General features: G+C 33.0%; 1 protein-coding gene across 2 annotated transcripts in view; it reads right to left on the reverse strand.

The window, feature by feature from the left end:
* Positions 1-3,004: 3,004 nt before the first annotated feature.
* LOC121384080 (rab GTPase-activating protein 1-like) overlaps positions 3,005-23,170 on the reverse strand; it is a 41,273-nt gene continuing 21,107 nt past the window's right edge. For both annotated transcript variants that reach the window (XM_041514303.1, XM_041514304.1), the window contains exons 6-22: positions 22,726-22,792; positions 22,084-22,186; positions 21,189-21,355; positions 19,046-19,205; positions 18,246-18,493; positions 17,578-17,691; positions 17,258-17,332; positions 16,432-16,557; positions 15,857-16,000; positions 15,560-15,601; positions 14,639-14,767; positions 14,176-14,268; positions 12,311-12,421; positions 10,217-10,321; positions 8,606-8,689; positions 7,278-7,349; positions 3,005-6,967 (exon numbers count right to left, since the gene is read on the reverse strand). In XM_041514303.1, the coding sequence (XP_041370237.1) occupies positions 6,653-6,967; positions 7,278-7,349; positions 8,606-8,689; positions 10,217-10,321; positions 12,311-12,421; positions 14,176-14,268; positions 14,639-14,767; positions 15,560-15,601; positions 15,857-16,000; positions 16,432-16,557; positions 17,258-17,332; positions 17,578-17,691; positions 18,246-18,493; positions 19,046-19,205; positions 21,189-21,355; positions 22,084-22,186; positions 22,726-22,792 (2,155 nt within the window). In that variant the 3' untranslated portion in view covers positions 3,005-6,652. The remainder of the gene's footprint in view (positions 6,968-7,277; positions 7,350-8,605; positions 8,690-10,216; positions 10,322-12,310; positions 12,422-14,175; positions 14,269-14,638; positions 14,768-15,559; positions 15,602-15,856; positions 16,001-16,431; positions 16,558-17,257; positions 17,333-17,577; positions 17,692-18,245; positions 18,494-19,045; positions 19,206-21,188; positions 21,356-22,083; positions 22,187-22,725; positions 22,793-23,170) is intronic.

Consider the following 23,170-nt stretch of genomic DNA (forward strand, 5'->3'; position numbering starts at 1 on the left):
AGTATTCATCAAAATAAATTAAGTACAAGTTTTTATTACCACAGATCACGACTTCAATTCCGATTTTAAAAAAAAAGCAAAAAAAAAAGCACTAATATCATTGAATCCCATCCTGGGGAAACAATTACAAAACAACAAACTACAAAAATAAAACTTCTAAAAAATAAACAAAATCTTTCTTGTCTGACCTGTTAAAACACATGCAGACTGTAGTGGGTCACCCCAAGTATTTAAAAAAAAAAAAAAAAAAAAATAGTGTGTATATATATATATATATATATATATATATATATATATATATATATATATATATATATATATATAAACAAATAGAAACATACCAAATAAATATTAAGTCATGGCAAATATGAAAGAATCAGCTATAGAAATATCAAATGACAATAACATGATTGGATTTACTCAGTCTGCTTTAAGTGATAAGCTTATTTTGTGACTAAAGGGTACATATATATATATATATATATATATATATATATATATATATATATATATATATATATATATATATATATATATTTATTGCAAACCACAAGAATGTATTTATGGTAATATAAACAAAACCAACCAACCAACCAAAAAAGAAAACAATTCCCCCCAAAACACAAATGGTAATTTAAGCCCACTATGGTATACACTACTTAAAAAGATCTGTTTAAGACCCACTTTCCATTAATGCAGTTCTATGTGCAGAATTGTGCAATTCCACATCTGCATTTTTGCAAGCAGATTGCTATACAAAAGTTGACACTGTCGAAGTGTACTTTTAAGCTGAAAGTGGATGCTTCACATTATGACATCACTGCACTGAAAAACACACACACAACATCACTCATCAATCACCCCTCACGCAAAATCGCATTAATGCAGGGTTCAATCTTAATGGTCCTCCGATTACCCCTGGCAACTGAAAATACCGATTGGCAAGTCAAACCCCTGTCCCAGGTTGCCTGCCTGGCGACAAAAATATTTGACAGTCACAGTGGAATGACTGAATGTTCAGATTTATATTCATCGTAGTGATGTGTGGTTAACCGTGGAATCAGTTTGGTTTTGTTTATAGAAAAAACGAAAACTGTAACTGTGAAGATAGAAAAAAACTGTACTTTCGGTTTTTCAAATTTGCCACTTTTAACCCAGCTCGTCCAAAATGGGGGGAAAGAAATAAATTCTAGACGAGTCAATATCAAAATCCACTTCTGGCAATAACCTGCCGAACAACTCATATTTTTGTATTTTGAGATGTTGATCTGCGAATTCGGTACACGTTTTGAACATTGTGCTGTGTTGTTTGCAATGTAAACTCATCACCATTTTAACTTGGCGAAAACAAGGCAGAGTTTGGGAAAACCCTGTTTGTCTGTGAACATAATGCCTATTTTACCACATCCACATGATGTATTCTTATGCACGTATGCTTTCTGCAAAAGTAGGTCATGTTTATTATTCGTTTGAACCCTTCATTTGTACCCGTACTTTATTATTTATACCCGTAAGGTATTTCCAGTGGGTTTTTCAATATCGGCTATTTTCGTTAATTTCCAACACAAAAGATACATTTACTGTTAACACATTATCGAAAATTCTTTTTCTTTGTATCAAAATAAGAATTAAGTAAACTTGTTTCTTAAAGTTAATCCGGATTACAAATGAACACAATTACCATGATGTCGGCCATTCTTATCGTATTATGTGACATTACCCGAGGACTTCCGATATTGACCCATTTAAAACAACTCAGCCATTTGATTCTTACTTATACTTCTGTATTTTACCTCCTAATATTTTTGCAGGTACAAAAAGAAAAATTGTAGTAGGAAGTAAACTGAAATGTGACCTACTAGTACTACAAACATCAGGATGATCAGAAACACATTCGATATACATGTATACCAAATGTATACCAAGTGTTCCAAATGAGTTTGTTTTGGACTATGTTTTTTTTTCCACTACTTTTTTTGTTTTAGTTGCAATATAAAACCATGCTGACAAATAGTTTATCTGATATATGGAACAAAAATGTTCATAAAATTTGAGGGAAAGAATCTCGGGCTAGTGATAATATCTGTAAACTAATGTATTTTTATACTTACTAACCCGACCGACTAAGCTTAGTATTTTTTTTTTTTTTAATAGACCTACAAGCCTAGAACATGATGAATTTCACAGCAGTCACAGTGGAATGACTAGATGTTAAGATACAATGTATATGAAAATAATGTTATGTTGGCAGTCCAGGTAGAAGAAAGGACTGTAATCTGCATGGCTATAACTATGTTTTAAAGGGACACACCCTAGTTACGTTTATTTGTTAACCATTACGGCGTTGTTTTTTGCTATTAAACCCCATTTTTCACAAATAAAATTGCACTTTACTTACATTTTATTATTTAGAATACACATTTCCATTCACCTGAAGTGCTTTTTGGTAATCCTGATGTTTGTAAAACCACGAAATGCATTTTTTCACAAAACGTGTTGTCGAGAAAAAACCGTTAAGCAAGCGAGGTCCAATCTATTTTTAATGTCACAGACGTTGGTATATCACGTGACCGTTATCATTTTGGTTCGGTTTGTTTTCTCGTGCACGGTTCGCGCAATCAACATCCGATTTGTTGTTGTTCATTTGTGAGATTTTTCTTCACAGTTCGTGAACATTTTCAGTAACAATAAAGTTCAGACAAGTGTCTCAGTACAAAACGTTACAAACCCTTAAAACCAATAATTTTGCTAAGTCTTACGATATCTGGAGAGGGGATACAACCAGGACAGAACAGGGATACAACCAGGACAGAACAGTTGGAACATGTCCAGGAGAGGTGAAACGAACGCACCCCAAGTCTGTGAAATTTGTCGTGACATAGGCATTGTTGTGCTTCTACCGGTGACATCAGAATACTAACTTTCAAAATTATTTCAAGCAATTGGGACATGGGGATTCCCATGGTATTTATCGATATAAAACCTGCTTTTTCACTCCATTTGATAAAAACGTGATCTAAGTGTGTTACAGGTTTGTAGATTAACCAAATTATAATTTATTTTCGTTGGATGGAACTAGGGTGTGCGGCTTTAAGTGAATGGTATTTTATTTTATTGACCGACACTAAAATATTGTTCTGTTCAAAATAAATGTTTTCTCACAGTTTATGTTGTGTGGATATTAATAAATGTATTTACAATTTGAAAAAGTTTATGTAGGGCAAGTGAAAACTCCCAAGGGCAAGTGAAATTTGTCTTAAGCGCAAACACTGTCAATGGAAAGCAGGCCTGTTTAAGGTATTTCTTAAAATATAAGTAATCTTTTTTCACTTAATATATTTATTATTTATATTTAGAACAAAATTAAAATTACTTTTTTTTTTCAAATGAAATTCTTTTATGCCCGACTGTCTAAAAATTGGCACATCAAATATAAATTATTAGATACATTTGCTTCAGATAAGGTAGTGATATTTTATAAAACATGTGATTCATAAATATAGAAGATTATCAATACTGCTGTGTTAAAATATTTAACAAAACAAAATAAAACATAAATAAATAAAAATTTGCTCCAGCAAATATTTAAATAAAGACAACTATTTACACAAATAAGAGAGAAAAAATTATATTCACATTAATATAACAAATAACCCTGTATTAATATATATATAAATCATTATGTCTACAAAATGAAAGCAATCAGATAACAAAACACAATGGTCAAAACAAATACACAAGAATATTCATTTGCAGTTATATTTCAAAATTTCTAATTAATTATGTTTGGTTTTATTGTACCCACAGTTCTCTTCACTGTAAAGCTTGCAAGTTTCCCATTCATCACACTTCAGCCTGTTGTAAATCATGTATTTGTAAACCATATATTATGTACGATTTATAAATCTAAACAGGTTAGATACAACATTGAGAATGAGACTGTATGTTGATCAGTTACGTTGAAAATTATTTAAAATGCTGAGAATGGACATTAACATGCACAAAACACAGAAAGTTTTTAATATGCCCACAAAATGTGATAAATTTAGTAACTAATCGACAACTTAATGAAATGCAATAGCATTGAGAATTGATAATATCATTTAAACAACCCTGATAATTAATTTCTAGAAATGGACTTGTAATGAGTAATAAGGTTTCTTTAATTTCTATAATTGTCCTATTTTGAAGTCAGTATAAGAATAATCAATTTGTTGTATGCTTCCTTGGTTTTTTAAAGCATTTTTTTAAAAATGTCACAAACGTTTCCGTATACCAAAAATAATCAATGCATCTTCTGTGGGATTGTACAAATAAACAACATAACCTTATTTTAGTTTAAAAGGACTGTTCTGAGTTTGCTGTACTGTAAGATGTTTTCGACTAACAGAGAATTTTTAACAACTAAAATACATCAATGTCTGTATATATACACGGTGTTTCTTCATACCCTAATGTCTATAGTAGCCCAATCTGTATTTTACCTCTAATATTTTTGCAGGTACAAAAAGAAAAATTGTAGTAGGAAGTAAACTGAAATGTGACCTACTAGTACTACAAACATTAGGATGATCAGAAACACATTCGATATACATGTATACAGTAACTGATATTCTAAACAATAAAACTGTAGTCAAGATGTAACTTCAGTTGTTACAAAGGATTTATTATTTGGAAATATGTTACAATGGTTGAAAGTCAAGAATTCCCTTTAATAAAAATGGACATACTAAACATTTTACAATTAAATGGATTTCTGTGAAGAAAATGGGATTACAAATGTCATCCTGTTTGCCATCTGTCAAATTGTTGTAAGCTATACATGTACCTTTAGTGTGGTTTTCAACAAAATAAAGTCACTACACATTTTGTTTTTAATGGACAAACTACTGGACTAACATAATGATAATAAATATGTACATTGATTTACTTGATATGATGAAAGAAGCGATGCATCATGTTGTAAACTGTTCTTGAAATGACTATTATAGGTCATGGCTACTTTGCTTAGTAGCCTAATTTGTCATGCATCAACAAACGAGGAATAGCTATTTAAAAAATCTTCTTTCGACCTCCAAGCTACAAACTAGAAGCACACAGTTCTACAGTTAAGAGTATGTTCAAGTTTCTAATATATTCAGCAATCCACTCAAAACATACATCTTAATATTGCACATAAAATATAAAAGAACTCAAAAATACAAATTATGATAGAGACCTGTTCATTATGATGTAAAGCCATTCAAGACAAGTCTGTAAGTTAATTATGTACAAAAGCCAGCGTTGAGATTAACTGCTCACTGCAGCGACAGGGTGGGATTCTGTTTGATGATAGGCTGCCAACACAAATTATGCATCACATTACTGTAAAGTTGCAATACATTACTGAACATTTACACATACTAAACTTTACTCATTACAAAAAGCATCTGTGCTACAAATTAGTTTAAATCAAATGCATGTCTGCATTTTCGTTATTTAAGTTTCAAGTTTGCATGAACTTTTCTTCTTTTTTTTGGTCTTTTTTTGTCTCATTACATCAACAAACTATGGAGCTACAAGTATCTAGTTTGTTAATGAAAATATCATGAGCTGACCACCTGAACTGGAAATGTCCTAATCATGGTTCTCAGAAAAATTAGTTTTAATGTTTGAAAAATTCAGAAAAGAAAGCAATTAAAATACGCTATTCCCTCTCTTATTATAAGAAACACTTATTATGTAAGGCAGTTAAATTTTTCTTTAGATATACAATATTCATATCTTGTTTATAACTGCTTGACATCACCAACTTCAATTTCTAAATATTATAAGTCAACGATTATGCTAACATGTCAGTTAGTGGTATTATTTTATATTTTTGGTGCTTGTGATCACTATATTTAACTCAAGACTAACAGTAGTGATACCTAAAGCATACTAGTGAAAACCAATACTTGTAGACTGATCTTGAGTGAAAAATCTAATTTAGATTTTGTTTTACATTAACCACACATTCTTAATTATGCTTTTTTTTTTTAAAATCAACTTATACTTTTTAACAATTACATTACAACATAGATTATCTTCTAAATATGAATGACCTTTTTGAGCATTATTACATCGTGGTTTTATAAATTTCATAATGAAACATCTACTGGTTTAACTACTGAATGCTCTTAACTACTAGAATTCCAGTCATAACATTAATGGGACCTGCAAATAAAATTGCAATCATCATTATGGCCTTAAACAAAGTGTTGGAATTAAAACACACTATATGGAGTGCAGAAAATGTCATCCAGCCATAAACGAGAAAGGTAAAAACCAGGGGTGGGAATTGGTGAACTGTAAAAAAAAGAGGAAATCTAGAGGGGTCTCAGAAATTCTTGAAACCCTTGGTAAAAATCTGCGCCATCTGACACATTTTGGAAGAAAGGACGATTAAAATGTGAGGAAATGCAATGTTCCAAGAGAGGAAAACAGCTGATCCGAGGAGAATTCCCACCCCTGAAAAACTTTCTTTCTTTTTTACCACTGTAACAGGACAAATGATACAATATATTAAAAGTAAATTCACAGTATAGTTTTAAAACTAGTAGCTGACTAAATTTAAAGTAGAACAACAACAACAAAAACAGACAACTATGTAGTCAAACTACAGTGATACACATCAATCCTTGGGGTCCTTCTTTGTGTGGGCTACCTCCTTTATAGACGTTAACGTTTTCTGGAACCAGGTGTTCTTGGATGCCTGAATTTCAGTCAGTGCTGTGTTTAGCTGGTGTGTAAGGTCTTGAGTTTTACACTCGGATTCTACAAGTGCTAACTTTGTCTGCGCCAGTTCCAGTTCAAGTTCACGAACCTGGCGCTCCAAATCTATAATCCGTGGATTAGAATCGTCAGGATTGGGAATGGGGTCAGGCAGTTTGACCTTGCCGTCATCTGTAAACATCTTGGAGCACTGGATGCAAGACGTAACCTGGTTCTAAAAAGGGAAAGATAAAACATTTTTAATGTTATATATACACAAATGTATTTAAAATTGTGGCTATTTGTTGTCCAACATTATGGTGATTTCATCACTTGGACTAAATGGTGTGAAAGGAAGTCTGTTACCACCACATCTATAGGCTACTTCTAGCAAATATCAGCAAGAGTTTTATAATCAGGAACGGAATAAAAATCTGATGCGATCACTGTGGGAGATTGATCCTATGACCCACAGCATCACAGATGAGGACTCTACCAGTTATATCCTGGCCGTCCTTAGAAGATAATAACTGTTATAATCATACCTTTATTCTGCGAAGTTCCTGTTTACCAGCTGTTTGCTGCTTCTCCAGTCTTGCACTTAGCTGAGAACATATCTACATAAGAAAAAATAGAGGATATCAACTAAACAAATCAAATGCTTAAAACTCACATCTATAATATATCTAGTATTATGTGGGTCAAAGAATTAAATTAACTGAATCAGAATCTCTGTGAAATATACACACTGCTGTAAGTACAACATAATTTTTTTTTAAATAAGAATTCTGTTGAATTAAATGTCTCGTCTACCATAAAACTTTTTCGGTGTACTGTTAAACCAAGTTTTACTGACCTAGTACTTATTGTTTATGAAAAACTAATCTAAACACAAAACTTTAATGCAAAAGTTAACACCGCCACAGCCACAAAAGTAATACCTATATTTTACCTTTTTTTAAAAAGTAAAGTTTGTTTTATTTAACGCCACTAGAGCACATTGAGTTTTTATCTTATCATCGGCTATTGGACGTCAAACATATGGTCATTCTGACACTATTTTTTTAGAGGAACCCCGCTGTCGCCACATAGGCTACTCTTTTACGACAGGCAGCAAGGGATCTTTTATTTGCGCTTCCCACAGGCAGGATAGCACAAACCATGGCCTTTGTTGAACCAGTTATGGATTACTGGTTGGTGCAAGTGGTTTACACCTACCCATTGAACCTTGCGGAGCACTCACTCAGGGTTTGGAGTCGGTATCTGGATTAAAAATCCCTTGCCTCGACTGGGATCCGAACCCAATACCTACCAGCCTGTAGACCGATGGCCTAACCATGACGTCACCGAGGCCGGTTCTTTCCTTTTTACTTTTCAAAGGCGAGACAAAAACAACCAAAAAACATTGACACCCAACAGTATTACCTTACTTATTGTATCAGATATTAATTTTTGTTTGTATGGAAAATGTGATGTGTAATTATTGTATCGATGTCCTTTTCCACAAGAACAGTTTGAAAGAAATAGTTTATTTAATGACGTACTCAACACATTGTATTTTCGGTTGTATTGCGTCAGACATATGGTTACGGATCACAGATATTGATTGAGGAAACCTGCTATCGCCACTTCATGGGTTACTCTTTTTGATTAGCAGCAAGGGATCTTTTATATGTGCCATCCCACAGACAGGATAGCACATACCACAGCCTTTGATGTACCAGTCATGATGCACTAGCTGGAGCGAGACACAGCCCAATGGGTCCACTGACAGGGATCGATCCCAAACCGACTGTGCATCAAACAAGCACTTTACCACTGGGCTGCGTCCAGCCCAGAATAGTTTGAGTTTTGAATATTACAACCGTCTCACCTGTTTATAGTCTGCTATTATTGCAGCATTCCTCACACTTTCTGACTCGGCTCTATCCAATTCACGACGACACATTTCCTTCAGCTAAAAAAACAAAACCCAAGAAAATATTAAATTATGGGGTATAAAAACATATTTCACATAGCATATGATACAACAGCAGAGTTATGTTAAATTGCCCAACTTCAAATGAAGATTGCCAAATAGAACGGGTTATCATTGGCACTAACAACATACACCATTGCGAACATAACATTATATAAGAATTTATTTTTACTCCAAAGTTGAGAACATCTCCGTCTCAGTTTTTTTCTATATGACTGCATCTGGCTGTAGTATTGGTCTGAACAGGTGGTTCATTAACCGATTCACTCCGGCTGTCTCTTGCACTATACACCCATGTCCCAAAAGGTCAAGGCACAATATTACAAAACAACATGGGCAAAATACAGCCAGAAGGCTTACCATTAAACATACATATTGTTTTAATTCTTCCCCAATTCCTAGAAGTGAATATGTGAACCACAACGTGTTAAAATTAGAAACTATAGTGGACCGTGATGAATGAACTCTCACATGGAAGTGAACTGTGTAGTGAGATCTTAGACAAAGTTTCTAAAAAGCCATTAGCCACAGGGCTAGCTAATTTGGGATTTTCACTAGCTCACCAAGCTAAACTACTAGCTCAATTTTCTGACCAAATATACATTGAAAAAATAAGTTACCTCAAAACTAATTTCATACAGTTTTATTTATTTATATTTTATTTTTTACTTACTTTAGTTTATAAAAAAAGTTTTTATGTTATTTTTATTTAGTTTGTTTTACTTATTTTATTTAGGAAATAACCATATGGAGTTTTTAAGATTTTCGGGTGTTATTGTCTATTTGATATCACAAATATCATTTTTGACAGGAGGCATTAACCTGATGTTAAAAATGAAACTCCATATGGTCACGTCCATTGAAAACTGAATAATTTTTCTATGGAACTAAGTGTATATTTGGTATTTCTTTAAAAAAAAATACCCGTCTACAATCTAACTGTAGACCCTTGAACTGTCAACTTGGCCTGTTCCGATTACTAATGACGTCACTTTCTAAGGACGTCATTATTTTCACTTGATCGCGGAAAAAAAATGTAATTACCCAATCATAATACAGAACACACTCGCATCAGTTTACAATTATTCATAATTTAAAAAAAAAAAAATTATTACTTAAATATGAAAAATTAATTTTGTTATTTTTATTAGCAACTGTAATATTTTTTTTAATTTTTTTTCTACACATATATTTAAAATAATGTTTTTTATAGGTTAAAGAAACTGAGCATCGAGCTATCGGATTTGTCAAACTAAAGAACAGTATCATAAAATTTAGAGGACAAATTTTCATTCTCTTTTACTGCCATTTAACAAGAATAAAATCAAGACATGAAACAATTTTGACAAAATTGATAACCACGTACTGATAGTAATTTCTGCAGTACATAATAGCATAATTTTTACTGAAATAATATAACTTTTTCTGCAAAGTCCAATTTACTTAAGACCAGACTGTTGTAGCTGCTTCATGATGAACATAAAATATTTTTGGCAAAGGTAATACCTGAGCTGATTCAGTTTCTAGACGCTTTTTCTCTTCTTCTGTTTCAAAGAGCAGTTTCTTTGTCAGTACAACATCCTTAGACAAATTTTCACACTGGTCTTCTGCCTAGAACAACAATAAAAACAAAATATATAGGTATATACGTTCTACATTTGGTTACATATACATTTGTATAACATGTATATATGTTATATTTCATTATTAACTGAAGTTTTCCTACAACAGATTATTAAGTGAATAGAAAATTTTATAACTGCTAGATTATTTATCAGAACACCCCAACCCAATATTTAACTATGTTATTATACATTGTAATGCCTCTAATATTTATTCCATCTTGCTGTCCTGTCACTTCACAATTACAATAGCATGAAGGTTTGTATTTTAACAATCACATAATATTGACCATGTTATGTTAAATAAGGAAAACTTCTAAAAATACACTGGCCTCTGTGGTGTCGTGGTTAAGCCATCGGACATAAGACTGGTAGATACAGGGTTCGCAGCCCAGTACCAGCTCCCACCCAGAGCAAGTTTTAACAACTCAGTGGGTTGGTGTAAGACCACTACATCCCCTTCTCTATCACTAACAACTAACCCGCTGTTCTGGATAGACAGACCAGATAGTCACGGTGTGTGCCCAGGACAGCATGCTTGAATTAAGTTCACGAAGATAAGTTAAAATGAAATGAAATGTCCGGTCACGTCACAATTACAATAGTGTGAATGTTTGAATTTTTAAAAACATCATATTATATTGACCATGTTATCTTGAATAAGGAAATAAAACCACTTTAGTTTAGTGTGTTAAAGGGACATACCCTAGTTTTTAAACACTAAGGGATATTTTTTACTATTAGAACCATTTTTTGATAACTGAAATCATACTTTACTTGGATTTTATTGGTTAGATTATCCATTTCCATACATTCAAAGTGTTTCTGGTCATCCTGGTGTTTTTAATATCACAAAATGCATTTCTCATATTTTTTAAAACGCACATGCGTCTGAGAGGTAATAGTTATGGAGACAAGTTTTAGTCTGTTTTTAGAGGGTATTTCACCATTTCAAAGTCACAAACTCATGCTTCACTCAATTGTAACTTTATGCAAATGTGTTACAAGTTTGTAGATTAAATAAACTTACCGTATTTGACCGGAAATAAGCCCAGGGGGCCAAGACAACTCATTGTGAGCTTAGCATGGGGTGGGCTTATTCCCAGACAAGGGGCCAGTTTTGTTGGGGGAAAAAAATGATAATAATTAAAATAAATAATAATAATTAAATGTACTAGGAAGAAAACAAAAAACGTTCAGTAGCATATCTATTAATTAATGTTCCATTTGTTATTAATAAATAATAATTGTTTATTAATTAAATTGTGGGTTTTTTACTAGTATCTAATTATCAGAAACACACCTTCTATGTTACAATTACTTACCAGTGCTGTTTATTTACATCCAAAATTTAATGCTGTGAAGACTTAAAACAACAGCAATTAACAACAAACTCAATAGCGTACCGTATACACACGTTTCTGACACAGTCAGCCAGCTTACACTACAAAAAATTGTCAATCTAAGGTCATTGTTCTTAGCCAATCAGAATATGGTATTTGCTTAATTAGCATTAACTGCGGACCCAGTGTGGTGGTAAAAATAGACATTGGTTTTTAGTTCATACTTGGGCTTGGATACTTCAAAGAAATACTGCAGGCATGAAATTGAAAACAATGTTACACAGTTATTGTTAGACTGCTAAATCTCACTGGTGGTAAAATATTGTGTTACATTTGTGTTTAATTATCTGCAGGAGGTATGGCCTTTTAAATGAACTTTGAGCAAACTTGCAATTTCGTGTTATTTATAAGGTGACGAAGTTGGGGGTGGGCTTATTTACGAATGAGAGCCTAATTTCTTAAATGCTATCAAAACGGAGGGGGGCTTATTCAAAGACATGGGCTTATTTCCGGTCAAATACGGTAGTGTGAATTATCATGTCCTGAAACTAGGGTTTGTCCCTTTAATTAGCACATGACCCAGTAGACAGGACGGTGTGATAGTGGGCTGTAAACAATGTAAAGTTGGAACTGACTGCATCAAGTTCACTCCTAAGAACCAGCTTGCTCTCCACCAGTTCGTGGGCCAAATCATCATTCTCCTGCTCCAGCCTCATCACATCCTCCAGCAGGCGTTTGTTCTCACGCTGAAAATTAAAAAACAGTTTTTGTTTAATGACACCACTAGGGCACATTGATTTATTAATCAGCGGCTATTGGATGTTAAACATATGGTAATTTTTGACATAGTCTTAGAAAGAAAACCTGCTATATTTTTTCACCCAAATCTCTATAGTCTTTCCCAGCAAATGAATGTCATTTTCTTACTTTGGTAAGTACTACATTGAAACCCCTCTAAACCAGACACCCTGGGGACCAAGACAAATATCCAGTTTTAAGAGCGATCCGGTTTAGAGAGGTTAAGTTCTGTCCTGGTTTTTAAAAAAGGACTCTGTAAAACGTCCGGTTTTGAGAGAATTCTGGTTAACAGAGGTTCCTGTATTGAGAGGTTTCACTGTATAATGTTAAGTACTTCTCAATCGACTGTTATTCTTAAATTGCACACCAAAATAGTAGGGTATTGAGAGGTTTCACTGTATAATGTTAAGTACTTCTCAATCGACTGTTATTTTTAAATTGCACACCAAAATAGTAGGGGTTTTTTGTTATTTTGAAAACACTTTTATTTTTCTTCTTACATCAAATCAAACAGAAATTATTAACAAATTTACAGTGTTCATGTAGGACTATAAGTATAACATCCTTCCAAAGTAAAACTTAATCATAACTGAAGATGGATCATACTGGTCAACTCAGAGTTTCGGAATATCAAACCTAACTTCATGTAATCCTTCATGCAGGTGACTCAACCCCTGCAATTAAGAAAATGTCCATGGCAAAGAAAAATACCATTGACAAAAATCCTGAATATAGTTCAAGGCAAACACATGCCGTTGAGAATTAAAACCTCCACGGCAATCTCCACAGCATTGCCGATTGCCGTGGGCAGTTGTAGGGGTTGTGACACTTAGAATTAAAATATCGACCAATCACAATTCATCTTTTACACACATTTTTGGGTGCATCAAAAACTGTCATACATAGCAGATGATACTATGTATCAAGTGACCATGCCAGTGACTACAGAGGGAAATAAGTAACGTTCCAAAATGCTATGTGCACTACACATTATGACAATGACAACGAACAACCTGAACTGGGTATGTCCACTGAAAGAAAAGTTTTGAACAGTTTAAAAATCAGAAGAGAGAACAATATTTTTATCATCCTCAGGTATATGGGAGAGAGCTATCCCATAAAAGAAAGCTATGTAAGAAATTTCTATCTCATATGGCATATCACTTGCTTGTGCTTAATATGACGTTGTTGGTAATATGACATCATATTAATGCAAGGTAAATCAGACAACAATTTTAAATTAATATTTTGTTATTAAAACCTTCATTATAAAAGCTATCTTGTTAATCTGTAGAGTTTAATTATATTTAACACATGAAACAAACACAGCAAATACAATAATGTAGTTTATATGATAAAATGGTCAAATAAAAAAAGTTACTTTTTTAGCCATCTTTGTCTGTTCGTGTAAAATAAGCAAGCCTCCTCCCATGTTGAGATTTCCACCACCTCGGGTGTACTTTTTCTATCCCACAAAGACCGCATATGATGGAGCGTTATATTATTTACTAATTAAAATTATATAGCTTTTCATCACTCCTGTTACAAGCCAACATTTAAGAAAAAACAAAGTTGTTCAACAAAGAGTTATGGTTGTACTTCGAAACTTTTCATTAAATCTAACATCATGAAACACAATTATTTAAATATGTTGTTGAAAAAACCGGGAAACATATCTGCTAGGATAAAAAAGAATACAAACCTCGAAACGTTCACTAGGGTTTTCTTGCTGCATTTGTTGTTCTTTCATAGCAAGATATTCTTTTTCATACTTCTTCAGCTTCCGTGACGTTACCTAATAAATAAAAAAAACCCCAATTCTTTACTTAATTGAATACCACACATGCCTGTAATAAACAGTAAGTCAGATAAATGATCTGGCCAAGCATTGGCGATTTCAGTCAAGTTTATTATTGTGCTTGTCTCTGATTAGTTTATTAGCTGAATACATTAATAATACACTATTAAAATATATTACAATAACTATTTTTGTTTTGTGTTTCCACAATCTAATGCTTCCTCTTATTATCTTTAAAACTTAAGAAGCAAATTAAGTATCTTCTAGAACGTGAACATTTCGGGCATTAATGCTGAATTTATTGGATTTTATTAAAATTCTTAATCAGGTCAACACCAACACCTACATACATAGGCAACACAATTACCTTACAATCCACAGCTGTCCTCATCAGTTTTTTAGCTGCATCTTCCGATCGGTATTTTTTAGGCAACTGAACTCGGAAATATTTTAAAACTCCTTCAAAATCAAGTGCAAGAAGATCTTTTCTTGAACTCTGAAATAAAAGAAAATGTTTAAAATTAACAAATATGATTACTTCTGAATAAATAAATCTTTTTCTTTGATAATCATTATTCATCTACTTCAAAACAATTGAGAACATATATAGCACATTTAAAGCAAGAATTTTGAAGGTAATGCTAAAGCAATACACGTCCCCTACCTGACCCAAATGTTTTTCGTATCTCCTAAATTCAAGGGCCTTAAGTCTGTGAAAAGTGGATAAATCACCATGAAAGTTAAACTTGATCAGTAACAGTACATGATAAAGCTATATACAAAATTTAACCTCAATATTTTCAAGTATTGCAAAACAAAAGTCCGGAATTGTTTTTTCATATTTCCTAAGTTCAAGGGCTGTAATTCTGTCAAAAATGGGTAAATTGCCATAAAAGTTAAACTTCATTTGTAACAGTACATGATAAAGCTATATACAAAATTTCAATTTACTATCTCAAGACCTTCTAAAAAGAAGTCCAGAAAACCAATTTTCACACTGCCTAAGTTCAAGGGCCATCAAAAATGGGTAAATCGCCATGTAAGTCAAACTTGATCTGTAACAGTACATGATAAAGCTATACACAAAAGTTCAATATCTCAAAGCTTTCTGCAAAAAACATCCTAAAAACATATGTGGGACTGACATACGGACTGATGGATGGACGGACAGAACAGACGGATGGACAGAACAGACAGACCATACTAAAAACATTATAAAATAGAAGTAAAGTAACAAATAAAAATATCTAATTCTTATAAATGTAGAAAGACATTAGGAAATGCTTACCTTTAAGAGTGCCAGAGCAACATAGAAAATCACATTTTTGCCCTACAAAAAAAAAGAAAGAGTGAAATGTTTTTAAAACAGAAAAACACAGTAATCAATTAAACATGGTAATCAATATTACCAAACAATGTTTTAGCACATTAACATGTCAGCACATTAACATGTCTGCACACACAAGCACGCACGCATGATCGCTCGCTCGCTCACTCATTCACAGACAGTATATTATCCATTAAAAAATTGATTCAAGTGGGAACAAAAATTTAAAATTCAAGTATATAAATAAGAAAAGCGAACCTCACTAAGAAAGACGTCAAGGATGTGGAATACCAGATGAAGTGGGAACTTGGCCGTGAACAACGTGAGGAACCACTGGGAAGCAAACATGTGGATTTCTAGCCCCATGTCGGCAAAATGGCCGTAAACGTCAAGCAGTTGATCCTAAGAATAAAGAACAATTTGCTGTAAGCACCTGATGAAACAAATTCAACATAGTAATAAATAATCATGAAAACATAAAAAACAAATTAAGTTCAATAGTTGTCACGGATAATTAATTAAATGAAATTTTAATTTTAATATACCCATGCTCTCAAATTAACCTATAACTCTTAACAACATTAAATAACACACAGTGACCTAAATAGTTACCTGCTGCCATGAATACTATTGTTATTTGCTAGTGCATTACAGTCTTTGATAGGCCAGATGGTAAAGAAAAACCAAAATAAACATGAAGTCTATTTCTGCTTTTCCTGGAAAAATGGAATTTAGAAAAAATTATTCTGGATTTAAGTAATAATCAATATCTTAACACTTACTGGGAATCGGGAGACCCAGTCAATTACAAAGGAGCAACAGTGACACAATACCTGCATGAGTCTTTCCAGCTGATAAAACTTAAGATGCAACTCCTCAAAGCCCTGTTTGAACAAATCACGCAGACCATATTCAAACATGATCTTAACTAACACACAAAATGCTTGCTCCTCAGGCATCTGAAAATAGAAAACATTAACATTAAAAAAGAAATGCATAACGTTCAATGTTAAAATATTCAAATTTACTGGTTTTGCATTATCATCTGAAGCCAAACAATACCTGCCATTTTAATTAAGTGACATTAAAAAAAATATACTGTTCTAACTTTAAGATAGTTATCTTATTTAGACTCTCTTTAATCTCAATCCATCAAATAGTCAGCATTTCAGAAGTGATTTGATTTTTCTGTACTGCATAATTAACGACTGTCTGGGGTTTTTTTAATGTTCATCGGGGTATGAACAAAAATAATAATCCGCAAATTTGCAGATTTCTTTTTCATACCCAGATGAACGTAAAAGAAATAACAGACAATATTTATAATTAAATTTGAATCATGCTTGCTAATAATAATATTAAAACTTTATAATTATTTTGAATTATTTTTGGTCCATAAACAATAATGCTCAATTAAGACAACTTGCCTATATAAAATGACGTCATCAGATATGACGTTCTCCGACGACGTAATTTTTACATTCATCGAGAAATGAAGAAACTCCTGTTGCTATGTTTGGACCAATGCGATGACATTATGTTGTAATGAATATAACGAAAATTGTATTATTTATTTATGAAATTTGCTAGACAACCACAATAATAAATAATAATGTAAAATATTAAAATACATTAAAAAAATAAAGAAACTTTACTTACATGAAGTAGGAGAGCTGCAGCTAGAAATGACAGGCCCTGGACGTAGCCAATTTCAGCATCATAAATAGCATAGGCCTGAAATAAATTAAAGGTGCATACTGGGTTAAAGTTTATACAACTATTACCATTGACATAATCAATGTGCCTTTTTCATTATAAATTTTAAAAATTCATTCTACATAAAATTTTAGGAAATAAGTAGTACAACATTATAAAATCAAATTAAATATGGATTTAATTTTAAAATTTCAAAACAGTAATTTTTTACCTAGACACTAAAATCTAATTTAGAACTGGTGTAATAAAATAACTGTTCATACCTTGCTTATCTTGTATAGAGAATCCTGCCCCAGACCCCCAGATTCCTTGAAGAAATCATGAGCTGGGAACGTTCGGTTGATATCTCGCAGAATCACCGACTCACTGGAACAGTCCTGATAAGAAACAAATTACAATAACAGGATGTTTTATCACTAACAGTCAAAGAATGCAATGATAGAAATGTCTAAAGCACTAAATAACAATATAATAGACAGAATTCCTCATGTCAAAATAAAATTTCATCTGGTATACATGACATGCCTAATCTTAGGATTAGCTCTACCAAGTCACAATTGCATGTTCACTCAGTTGGAAGAAAACTTGGGAGTGTTTTCTCTATTAAGAATACTTAACCTGACCTCAAGGTATGGCATATTCCCCATGAGATATTGTTATTGATTGAGGTCAGGTTAAGTAGAACAGAAATGGAGAAAACTTGGGAGTGTTATTTTATGAATACTTAACCTGACCTGAAATAATAACAATATGCCTTGGGGAATATGCCATCATTTGAGGTCAGGTTAAGTAGAAAAGAAAATCCAAAATATACAACCCATCAAACAAATTTTTAATGCTAATATAACATATGTTGCACTTTTTAAAAAATCAACATAAATCAACCATAAAAACTTTATTACAAACATATGAATAATCACAAGGCAAGTACCTTCGTAATAAGAACTCGATATGCTTCAAGTAGTTCAGTGGTCTCCTGGCAACCAGCGAGAAGTTGCCACACCTCCCCTCGTAGAGCCTCGGGAATGCCTTTGCGAGCTAACGGCTGGACCTGCTTGGGCCGCTGTGTCAGATTCTGATGCCATTTGATAAGAACATCCGACCAAGCCTCAAGCAGATTCTCATCGGTTACCTCCTTGCTGACAATACCCGACCCACTCAACAAAGGTTCATCCGCATCTAAATATAGGACATTAATTTTAGTAATTTACAGACTCTGAACATTTGAAATTGATAATTTTATCACATAAGTTTATGTATTAACAGACATCAGACCTGGTGCTTATAATATGTTTTGAGTCTAAAGTCAAGACTCTAATAAGTGTCTGAAACTTTTAACATCATGGCAACGCCATGCAAACTGCATGCATGTGATGTCATTAGAGATTTGAGACTTGACTCAAAGTTTTATAAGCAAGGGCCCAGAGCTCAAATAATAAGCAGCTACAATGGTCACAACAACAACAGTCAGTACAAGTTAGTCAGTGAGATAAACTTCTCCAGTGTGCTCTACTATAACATTATCAATCTTTAGGCAATCTATTTTCAGAAATAAAAACGTTACCCTCATCCTCCATTCCGCCTAATGCTCAACAATGACAAACAATGACTAACAAGTCATGTAGTAAGTAATTTTATTTATTTATTATCTGAATTTGAAACCTTTGTATACAACTGATTACTAGTCACTATGAGTGCCAATTGTTTTACTGAGAGGAGGGCTCATGTTACCGGAATCCTCCTCTGGTTCGTCTGGTGTCGTGACGGGCTCCGACAGACTCTGGCTGCTGTTCAGACTGAGGCTCATGCCCATGCTGCGGTGGTCGATTTCCGACTGACTCTCTACTTGCAGCACCTCAAACTTCGGCTCATCGTTACTTTCACTTTCAATCTGAAACACAGACAGTTCCATCGTCTAGCAGCTATATATTGTAACATAAACCAATTGGATGATTTACCCTATGGTGATGCTCATCAATACTTTTACTTTCAGTCTGAAACAGGGACAGTGTTACTACATAAGGAAACAGTATTAAGCCAAATGGTGATCATACTATAGTGATTTACGTTTCAAGATGAAAGATGCTCATCAATACTTTTACTTTCAGTCTGAAACAGGGACAGTGTTACTACATAAGGAAACAGTATTAAACCAAATGGTGATCATACTATAGTGATTTACGTTTCAAGATGAAAGATGCTCATCAATACTTTTACTTTCAGTCTGAAACAGGGACAGTGTTACTACATAAGGAAACAGTATTAAACCAAATGGTGATCATACTATAGTGATTTACGTTTCAAAATGAAAGATGCTCATCAATACTTTTACTTTCAGTCTGAAACAGGGACAGTGTTACTACATAAGGAAACAGTATTAAGCCAAATGGTGATCATACTATAGTGATTTACGTTTCAAGATGAAAGATGCTCATCAATACTTTTACTTTCAGTCTGAAACAGGGACAGTGTTACTACATAAGGAAACAGTATTAAGCCAAATGGTGATCATACTATAGTGATTTATGTTTCAAGATGAAAGATGCTCATCATTACTTTTACTTTCAGTCTGAAACAGGGACAGTGTTACTACATAAGGAAACAGTATTAAACCAAATGGTGATCATACTATAGTGATTTACGTTTCAAGATGAAAGATGCTCATCAATACTTTTACTTTCAGTCTGAAACAGGGACAGTGTTACTACATAAGGAAACAGTATTAAACCAAATGGTGATCATACTATAGTGATTTACTTTCAAGATGAAAGATGCTCATCATTACTTTTACTTTCAGTCTGAAACAGGGACAGTGTTACTACACATCTACATAAGGAAATAGTATTAAACCAAATGGTGACCACATTATGGTGTTTAACATTTCAAAATGACACATAACTAATTGGACTAGTGTGTTAGAAGCCTCACTACCGAAGTGTTTGTAAGACAGTCAATGCATATTCAACTGCACTATGATCGCTGTTTGTTTTTCAGGTATTTCACATACTATTTTCATTAATTCATTCATTCTTTAAAAGCATAATGAAGTTTGTTTATGATCTGGAGAGTATGTACAACAACAATTATGTTTTACAAAGCTTCTCCTGAATCACTGTTTTCTTTCAAAATACAGTTTTAACATCACTTGCAGTCCTATGGTCATTTTACACTTACTTTTTGTAAAATGAATTTGGAAATTCAATTATTATTAAATATCCATAATTTTCTTGTTTACCTTTTTCAATTCAGTCTTCACATTGGTTAACATATTCCTAGAAATGTTGACTTCACACGAAGCTGACAGGTTGTAAAGTCAGCAGTTTGGTTGCTTACTTCACTACTTACTTGTTTTGTTCTACCTATACTCTGTTCCAGCAGAACTTTAATGGGTTGAGGTTTCTTAATTATTAATTCAAAAGTTTGGCTTGAAGCAAGAAAATGACCAAAACATTGTTTGAAAACATTGGTCAAGATGTAAATTTATAGTAGGATAAACTAATCAAGAAAATTTAATTTCAAACTCCATGAGCAGATGTTCTTATTATGGGTGAGGATTAGTTTTTTATTTGAATACTGACCAACATGTTTACAAATTGCACATAAAAATATACAATTTTTTTTCCAAAACCACTTTTAATTTTATTTTATGTCAAGCTAAGCTGGAATTATTGACCAAAAACCCTTAAATGTTTGCTCTTTGCTAGAACGAGATGTACGTCCATTTAGAATTAACAATTAAGTGTTTTAGGTTAGATGTACAAAATACTATTGAAAATAGAAATTGTTTCCAATTCTTTCCAAGAGATCCACCATTACTTTAGAAAGAACTGGAGACAAAAACAAACTTCAATGAAAGGATGATAAATCACAGTACCTCTTTGAGTTTAACATTGAAGTTTTCCACATGGGGTTTCTTGGTGAAATACCAAAATCGCTCATTTGTTGGGTAAATTCTAGCTTTGGTTTCCACAGAAAATCGAACTGGCTCCTGAATTCCGACCATGACTAAGTCAACTGCTACAGTCAAAAATACTCTCGTATCTGAAATTAACATGTTTCCATAGTAATAATGATTTATCACAGATGGTTGTGTGATGACCGCTAATTTGACATTAACATAGCAAATGAATGAATATGTATGGTAACTCGAACCAATAAATAATCCACTTGTGCCGTGAAATTTTGTTAATTCTAATTTTACCTATTTTGACATAATTAGCGAATAAATGGACATGTAATCTGGTGATGATGATTATCAGAGGTCATTTGTACCAGCTCTAGTTGAAACCTACATGATGGAACTTGAGAACAAGTCGAAAATATCTCATGACTGCGATGCAACACTATATAACATAATTTATGTTATACACTTACATTGTAATGATGTTAACTAATTATAATTTGTTGTGACAACCCTTGAATGAAGCATTAGGTGCAAGTTTTCAATCAATACATAAACAAGAGCCTGTGGTTTGCAAGAAAATTTTGAAAAGTATATAGTAGAATCTCGTCAGGTCAAATACACCGCAACGCTCGAAACAAAAATGAGTTACACTTACACGATATTGACCGAATGGTTAGGTCAAACTACCTGATGGATCGAACACTTTCTCTAGCATCAAAAAAGGTTCGAACCAAGGCGATTCAACTGCATGTTCAAAAATGGTGACCAAAACCAACACAGCATCAATATAATAATATAAGCTAAGCTTGGGTGGTGAATATTCTAATGACAGGTCTACATATAACTCAGATCTGAGAGTGTTCACCTTTTCGAGTCTCGGTGTTCAGGACCAGAAAACAATTTTCAGTAGGATCCCAGTGGCCTGTAATAGTGTAGCTTTGTCCATCAGAGTTGTAGCTCATGGAAACCTACAACCAACAAGAATTCCATCAAGAGTCAACAATACGAGTACATCAACTATTATGATCCACTCCACATTAAATCCACTTATCATAAGTTATGATTAAATGATCATGTAACGTCACACTGAGTAGCTATGACGCACAATGTACTTGATTTCCCATGGAAGAGTACCGAGGACAATGAAAGGGACATTTGCTTGATAACACCTCAGCACACTATTTAGTTTGCAAATGTTAGATGTAGTAATTATGACACCTGATCCAAACAATAAGAGAAGAAACCCACCCTCTATATATTGGAGACAACTTGAGGTTCACTTTGAATGATGCAAAATTAATACACATGCAGTTTTTTCCAGGTTTACTTTACTGTAATCTGGCTTAGAATAATAACTGCAATATCTTTATGGAGACAATATCAACACCAAATTGCCATAAAAAGAGAAACAAATGAAAGAAGCCATGAGTAAACTAATGAATAGCATGAACATGAACTGTTGTTGCTACTACCAACTAATGAATTTCACAACAGATATACATCTTACCAGTTCTATTAGCTGCATGTCACTATGCTTCACATTTCTACCAGGAGAGATTAACAAACCGAAACACCTAAAACAAACAAACCAAAAATAACACTGGCATGATTTTACACAACATTCTCAGAGTAGTCTTCAAATTTTGGATACAAATGTTTTAAATAGCTTATACATATACTGCTATTAAACAAAGACACTTTAATGAGCATAATAAAACAGGTCCCAAATAAAAGCAAACACAAAGCAAGCAAATTACCAACAAGTCATGTCATACTACAGGTGTACTAATTTAGAATTATTTGACTTATGACATCAGAAAGAACATTTTTATAATTTTGATGAAATATCTTATTTTGTTAAGCTATCAACAATTATAGACATTTATGTTGCTGTTATTTACCCCTGACAACATAAATAAATATATTTCTTTAAAATATTGATCAACACTAAA

This window comes from Gigantopelta aegis, chromosome 10 (assembly GCF_016097555.1).
Source record: "Gigantopelta aegis isolate Gae_Host chromosome 10, Gae_host_genome, whole genome shotgun sequence".
NCBI classification, from domain to species: domain Eukaryota; kingdom Metazoa; phylum Mollusca; class Gastropoda; order Neomphalida; family Peltospiridae; genus Gigantopelta; species Gigantopelta aegis.